This window comes from Diabrotica undecimpunctata, chromosome 8 (assembly GCF_040954645.1).
Source record: "Diabrotica undecimpunctata isolate CICGRU chromosome 8, icDiaUnde3, whole genome shotgun sequence".
In the NCBI taxonomy this organism is placed as follows: Eukaryota; Metazoa; Arthropoda; class Insecta; order Coleoptera; family Chrysomelidae; genus Diabrotica; species Diabrotica undecimpunctata.
The window spans coordinates 53,461,704-53,470,240 of record NC_092810.1 but is presented as its reverse complement, the minus strand read 5'-3'; the positions used below and the strand labels follow the sequence as shown (position 1 = coordinate 53,470,240).

At 33.7% G+C, this 8,537-nt stretch overlaps 1 protein-coding gene across 1 annotated transcript in view; it reads right to left on the bottom strand.

The window, feature by feature from the left end:
- Nucleotides 1-8,060: 8,060 nt before the first annotated feature.
- The window catches only part of LOC140448824 (uncharacterized), a 228,545-nt gene continuing 228,068 nt past the window's right edge, over nt 8,061-8,537 (bottom strand). The window contains 1 exon segment of the mRNA XM_072541943.1: nt 8,061-8,449. Coding sequence (XP_072398044.1) covers nt 8,126-8,449 — 324 coding nt within the window. The 3' untranslated portion in view covers nt 8,061-8,125.

Genomic DNA, 8,537 nt, shown 5'->3' with positions numbered 1-8,537 from the left:
TTTGTGTTTGAGACATATTTACTGTTTTGGTATTTGGTACGCCACTGCTCATATAATCAAAAGCAATTCCGTTTTTAGTTAAAATTATAATTTAGCTTCTATGTGTTTCAGCTTTTTATTCATTTTAAAATAAAAATAGATTGCCGGTTCTAAGGCAATCCTGTTTAAATTTTTTCTTTTGCGATTTTAATGAAACAAAAAACAAACCTTAACTAGTAATGAGTAAATTATACATACATTTATTTGTAGTTGAAGGTACACTTATGTTCACTGTTTATGCACTATGTTTTACATGGAGTATTCTGTGGTTTTACTAAGCACGGCAAAATATAAAACGATGTTACTCGTTCGACACCTCGTAGTGGAATCAATACGTTATTTAAATTATTTGTTCGTATGTTTAATAATAATAATAATTTATTGATTTATATTATTGGTAACTCATTTTGCTTAAAATATTGCTTATTCTAAACAAAACTTAATAAAACAAATATTAAAAGGATTTTGTTCCTATGAAACCTTAAATGTCCAAATATATTATCTTAACAGACTCACTTAGTGCCATACAAAGCATCCGAAAACTGTATCCAAAAAACCCGCGTTTAAAAAAAATTAAAACAGTCCTTCTTCAGGCTTATATCAATCATAATGAGATAAATTTCATCTGGATCCCATCCTATATAGGAATAAAAGGCAACGAAACTGCTGACCATAGTGCGAAAGACGAGATAGTGAGTGACGTTTCCGAGATCGTAAACACATCAGTATCAACGGATATAAAAACTTATATAAAAAAATCAATCTTAAGTGCGTGGAAAAATAAATGGAATGTGTCGAATTCAAAATTAAAACAAGTGAAACCCAGCATAGAGGCATGTGTTACCTAAGTCAAGAAGCCAAGAAATAATAGTAACGCGCCTCAGACTCGGACATACTAGGTTAACGCATGATTACTTAATTCAAAAGTGCGAACCGCCGCGATGTGAAACGTGTAATACGACACTAACAATAATGCACCTACTATGTGAATGTCCCCTCTACAATCAACAACGAAGCAATAACTAGATACCAGGAACAGTTATAGAAGCTCTAGGTGCAGACTGTAACTTTAACAATACTCTGAATTTCTTGAAAGACATTAATAAGAACCACAATATTTAATAAACCAAATTGTATTGAAGTAATTGTACTTAATGTAATCCACTAATTTTTGGCTAATGGCCATTTGGTCGATGCGATTTTCTAAATAAAAAAAAAAACCTTAAATGTGTCTATTAATTATTAAAATAAAAGTTTTGGTAATTATATTCACCAGCGGCCCAAGGAACAACCTTTGGTAGCCCAATGTATAATACGTATTGTACCTTGGGCAAATTGAAGGCGTTCAGGAATTTTTTTCTTTTAACAAAAACCAACTCATGTTGGTTGTTATTTTTATTTTACATACTACACTAGTTTATACCAGCCCCAGTGTAAATTTTAAAAACATAGCTTCAATATTTTATTTGTAATACCTGTTTAAAAAAAATCCTGCCCAAGGTACAAGCCTCTCCCCTACACATGCCTATTACTAGCTCATTGGCATACCAGTATCTATCTAGTAAGCACCAGCTACTGTCCCCAAACTGGCAAGTGTGTACGTTAACTGGCATTCTAGTTCCTGGCATGCTAGCTTATCGCAAAGAGTTTGATTTTTCTTGCTAGTAGCATGTTGTGAGATGCAAGGCGCATGCGTGGGAATTGTCCATCTAGTTGAACTATCACTGGCATGTGTGAACGCGCGCTACCGCTACGGGATCGCCAGTAGCTAGCAGAGAATTGTCAGATTTGTTGTGTTGGTGATAAAAATTAATTGCTTTTTTTTTAAACTTGTTAATTTAACAAATGTTTCGTTGGGGTGAGAAAACCATCAAATTTATTGCTATATAAAGAGGATTGTAGTGTCTTTTAAATTCTAAACCATCTTTATATAAAAATGAAATAGCAAGTGACAAGACTTACACAAAAATTCAAGAGGAAATGGGTGAAGGTGTTAGTATAAAGAAGATAAAGGCCAAAATAAAAAATTATTTCAAGATTTTCTCGCCTACCAATCCAATTTCTCACCCAAATTTTTCTCTTTTTTGAGTTCCGCTTTGGATTCATTATTAAATTTCTAACAATATCTGTGGTCATCAGCAATATTTGCTTGTTGAATTCATTCCGAATACCTTCCATGAATCCCCTTTTTTATTGGAAACTAAAAACTTTTAATTACAAAACAAGTACTTTAGTTTCAGATGAAAACCACTCGAATGTTTACTAGCACTGGCTTTGTGTAAAAATCTACCCTGCTTTTTCGCCTTGCTAGTATAGGCAAGCGAGCTACTGGCATGCCAATTATTAGCCCAAAATGTGTTTTGAGCTTGCCAGTTACTGGCGTATGCCAGCCACTGGCATGCCAGCCACTTTCCCAATTTACTGGCATGTGTGTACCCGGCTTTACTTAGAATATTGTTTACTTGAGTTGGTAAATTTTTAGTCTCAATCAGACGCCTGTTTATTTATTCTCTTATTATGATTCTGGTATTTTGATTATATAAAATAATATGATTGTTAGCTAGTTGGCAGTTGAAGTTTTAAATGTCCATGTGTTTATCTAGTTTATTAAATTCTTGTTAATAAGTAATACGTCTGATTTTCCTCATGTATGTGCATTATAATGAGTTTAAGAGGAGTAAGGTATAAAACGTTTGAATTGATATTTTAGATCCTTAGCAATTTGAATTATTTTGGTATCAGTAATTGATGATAACGCTGCACTTATTGCTAATGAGCTGCTTTATTGACCTAAATTAATATATGATAATTCCTATATATAAATTTTTCTTCTTTTTATTTGCTTCTTCTAGTTCTCGTGATTATGCCAATCATTCTGGAGAATTTTTCTCTTTACTGCGTAAGTTTCAGTTGATCTACACATGCGGACACATGTTCAGTATTGAATGTTCTTAAGCCATGATGCTTATTGTTCACTAACTTTTATTTTTCTGTATTTTGCTCTTTTTTGTTAGTTGTCAGCTATGATACTGGTTATCTCGAGAAATATGACCTAGATAAGAAATGTTTCGACATATTGTGATTGTCAAGAGTTCACAGATAGCCTTAGCCCTTCAGGGGACTTTTTGATATTTTTTCCTCCTACGGCATTGGTACAATTCTTCTATAGATTTCTTTCTCTGAGATCTGTCTCTTAGTTATAAGTATATTTACTTTTAGAGTCGATATTTCAGTGATGTACAAGAGCATTGACCATATTTAAGATATAAGCATCCTCCGTTGTCTTTTAGAGTCCAGATCTCGGTGCCGTATAAAAGTATTTGCAGTAGAAAAATCAGCAACCTGCGATACGCAGATGACACACTTATACTAGCAGCGAATAAATTTCGGACTTCAGATCAAAACCGGAAAAACAAAAATAAGGATCGTAGGCAGAGCAAATAATAATCTACCGCACATACATCAAGTGGCGAATTTAGAAGTGGTGATTAATTTCGTAGCGTACGACAGCGTTCCACTGAAGAAGCTGTGGCAATCAATGGAAAGCATGAATATTAATATAGAATTAATAAAAGCCGCCAAAATTCTATACAACCAACCAATAACAATAATAAAAGCAGGGACACAAATAACAACAGGATTTGTAACATCAAAAGGATTAAAGCAAGGATGTTGTCTGTCCCCCTCTTTATTTGAAATATACCTTTAAAGTGCTTTAAAAAGATGGAAACAAAAATGCAGGAGAATGGAGATACCGCCCACCAACACTATGGTATATACGCTCAGCTTTGCAAACGATCAAGTAATAATGGCTCAAGGTTATGACGATTTAAACTATATGGCACGAAAATTAATTGAAGAATATGATATATGGGGTCTAGAAGTAACTAAAAAGAAAACCGATTACCTGTGCATTGGTGGAGAACAAAAAGATCTCATATTAGACGATAATACCACAATAAAGCACTGCTGTAATTACAAATATCTAGGTATCACTATTTCACAAGATGGAACATTAGAAAAAGCCATAAGAGAGAGAAATACGTCAGGAAGAAAAGCCATCACAATGTTAAACAGCACTTTATGGGACCAATCCATCAGCAAAGAAAATAAAAAGAGGATATATGAGACTATAGTAAAAAGTATCACTATATACAGCTGTGAGGTATGGCCACTGAAAGAAATAACACTGGCAACGCTGAAAGCGGTGGAAATGGATTTTTGGAAAAGAGCTGCAGAAAGATCTAGGAGAGAAAGGATTACCAACGAACGCATTTGAGAAATAATGGGGATCAAACGAACAATCACAGATGACCTAACAACAAAACAACTTATCTGGTTCGGACACATACAAAGAATGGATACACAACGAATACTTAAATAAATATTAAAATAGCAACCAGCAGGAAAGAGAAAACGAGGTAGACCGAGAAAAAGTTGGAGCGAAGAATAAATAAAGAACTGAGAGAGAGAGGGCCATAGAAGAAGACCTATGGAACAACCGGTCTAAGTGGCGATTGGAAGTCGGAAAACGGCGGAGAACGTTATAAACCGATAAGTAGTAGTAGTTGTAAAAAACTTAAATATATCACAAACAAGAACACATTATATTAAACAGTAAAAGATGAGCAGTAAAAGCAATGTTTCAGAAGATATTTTTTTATAACCTTTTCGAAACTATTATAGCTTAGCTGTTTAATACTTTCTGGTAAAATATTGTAATAGTTATAATTAAGTCAATTTTTATCTGAAAGACGTAATCTACAGCGATTAGTTCGTAAGTAGAATAGGCCGTTTTCTGTGAATTTCAGTTAGAACTTGAAATATCAACAGAGTAGGAAGCGGCATAATTTTGAATTTGTTAAAGAAAGGTCGGCAGTGTTCTAGATAACTAACCCCTGCTGAAATTCTGATTCCTGATAGCTTTCTTTTGCATTTTAAAAAAATTTTAAGTGCATTTGTTGAATTGCCCCATATTATTAATCCATAGTTAAGGTGAAAGTGGATTAAAGAAAAATATGTCATTTTTAATGTTTTAAAGTTGACAACCCTTGCTAGTTGGCGAATACCAAATAATGAACTTGGTAGCTTTTTCTTTAGTTGTGAGATATGAGCCGACCAGTTTAGTCGATTATCTATGGTTATTCCCAATAGTTTCACAGTCTCTTTGTTATCTGGATCAATATGTAAATTACTTGCAGATATAACCAAATTTTGCGTTTTATCAAAGTTAAGTTTTAGTTTGTTCCCAGCAAACCATGTGCTAGATTTAGTAGAAATTTTTTAATCATCATTATTTTTTCCTGATAAAACGTATGTCGTATCATCTGCGAATTTGGATTTGTACGGAGATACGAATTTCGGCAAATTGTTAATATAAATAATAAACAAAAAAATTCCTAAGACAGAACGTTGTGGGACTCCATGTTTTACGGATAGAAAATCGAAGACATGACCTTTAGACACTAAGGCCTGATGTATGCCACATAGATAAGTAGTTATAAGCTTCAGAGGGATACCTCTGATTCCATAGTAATTTAATTTGTGGAGAAAAATGTCATGTGAAACGTAGTCAAAAGCCTTCATGTGAAACGTAGTCAAAAGTCGCAAAGAGAAATTGCTATGCGATTGCCGCGTTCAAGTCCCTCAATCACCTCTGAATGCAAATTGTGAGTTGCCAAAGTAATTATTTGACTTAAAATAGGAATAAAATTGTTGTTTGATAACCTTTTCAATCACTTTTCCAAAAGTAGAAACAATGCTTATTGATCTGTAATTGTCAGTTTTTGAGGAATCACCTTTTTTGTAGATATGTAGTACTTTTGAGTATTTTAGTACATCCGGAAATACTCCAGTTCATAGAATTAAATTAATACGATGAGTGAAAGGTGTTAAAAATATTTGGTAAGTTTCTTTTAAAATTTTGCTATTTATTTCGTGAACTTTCCTACAATTAGAATTACTAAGAGACTTTATTATTTAAGAGACCTCTTCTTCCACAACGGGCCGAAAAAAAGGGACTGGCTCGGAGAAGGATAATTTCTATAATTGAAGAGGACATCGACATTAATAGTGGGAATAGATGTAATAATATTCCCTGCAAATGGTAAAAAGTGATTTATTTCGTCTATAGGTAGATCAGGTTGTACTGAACTGGATCTTTTGTTGTTTCTTTCGAAATTTACTATTTTCCAGCCCTCTCTAAGTTTATTATTGAAATTAGTAATAAAATCACAGTAAGCTAAGTTTTTAGCAATTTGTAATTGCCGATTATATTCAAATTTTTGTTGTTTATATACTTTAAATCAATTGGGATCCTTAGTGGCATCTGCAATGTGTTTAATAAGAGAAAGATTATATCTGTAAGACCTTAATTTAGTATTAAATCATTGTACGGGTGTTTTTCCGTAGTTTGTCGTACTTTTTTTTAGTCGAAAATGCTTTAATATTAGGTTGTTATAAGTTTCGGTAAGAAAAACTCTCAAAAAATCAGGATCATTATTAATATCATAGAAAAAGTCCATCTTTGTACTAGCTAGCGCACGTTTAAGCTTCTCCGAGGAATTGTTTGTTTAGTGTCAACAACTTTATGATCAGAGTCAATAAATAAAAATTATGCGCGATTGTCAGAAAAAAAAACAAATTTTGTACGTACGTACGTTTTTCGAAATGGAATGATAGTTTACTTACCGCTGCAAGTTCACTTTTCATTTTACTTAGTTCCTTGTTTGTCTTTATACACTGATCACACACATTAACGTCTAGATTATGTTTGACATTGAATGCTTAAATATCTTTTTACACTGTTTGTGTTAATCTATTGACATACTCTAATAACTGAGGATTAGAACAGCGATAACTTTAAATTCACTATTATGTCAATTATTTCCTGCTTTTTTAGCTTATCTATTGCCGCTGTTAAAACTGCGACTTGACTATCGACTATCGGACGCCATCTTGGAAAACAAAGGGAAACGAGGTTGGCCAAAGCCTTTATTTTTCCGGTTAATACATACATAGCTAAAACATGGTCTTTTAAAAAAATCAATAGAAATAAAACCGGAGCCTTTAAAATGTGGACAAATAGAAGAATTCTATGCATATTCTGGACAGAACATAGAAACAACATGTTAATTCTAAAAGAGCTTTATATAAAAGACAGGCTATTAAAAAAAGTAAACCAAGCATACCTTATTTGCTTCGGCTACTTAACTAGAAGAACGGGGGCCATGGAACTACTGGCAGTGGAAGGAAAGGTAGGAGGCCGAAGACCAAGAGGATTATCACCAACATAATGGCAGACCAAATGAAGATACTGGTGGGAAAATTTTTATATGAAGTCGTTCATATAGCATAGGATCGCAGCCAATGGAGACAAAAAGCTAATAATATTTAGACCTGTCACCATGCTCTGACAAGGGCTCGAGGAATAAGGAGAAGAGATTTAACGTGCACTCAAAACAAATATTTAAAGAAGCACTATACAATACAGAAGATGAAACTGTAATGAATAGGAAGGTGGTGAACAACCTAAAGTACCCGAATGACACTGCCCTTACAGATATAGTGACGAACAGCGGCTCAACCTGCTGCAGCTGATTTTGCAGGGTAAATTAAAACATCAAAGATACAGAAGAATGTCGCGGCTATGAACCTAGACGGTAAGGACGTAAACAGGTTTATTCAGATCGGCTGTAGATAGAGTAATATGGTCCAATGTGATTACCAACATTCAACATTCTTCTTCTTCAAGAAGAAGAAGTACTTCTCAAGTCAATTGCGTGAGTTATTTCTTGTGAATTTTTTACTCTTCTTTTGATGTCTGTGCCAATTTTTCACCCTATTGATGATAATGTGGGAACTTTGTTTGCGTGACACATAAGTGCTATTGTAGGAAAGTTATTTCAATCTTTTCGTGATTGTATCAGACTCTACAGATTTTAAGTTTATTAACTTATTACATAATGTTATAGTCTTTCTTTCCACTCGATACTTATCTCTCATATAAAACAAACGACACGTTTTCAAACTTTTATAGTTTAATTAAAACAATAAATAACAAATTTGTGTATTTTAATAAAAATAACTACAAAAATATAGGTCGTCCATCTGGCGTGCATGCCAAAGGTAAATTGCAATGTTTATACATAACTCTAGGAGGACACACCACACCTGGGGGTTTGTACAAAATCCTTCTCGTTTTTAACTGCATTGCAGAAGGACCACAGATGGAACTACATGGCGTAAACTCTGTCCAGTCTGACATTATACACTGTGGTTTCTTCTCTTCCTCCTGCTCCTCGGATACATGTCTTTGTTCGAATTCCGCAGAATTGACACAATGGATGTAACATACCTTTGATTGGATTAACTTTTTGGGACAAGATTTTCCACCATTTTCAGGATGTCTCTGAAAACAAATATAAACTAGTAACGAAGACAGTTTAGACATCGCACCCTCAGTGCAAGACTGCAGTAAGTCAGAATACGTAAGTTTC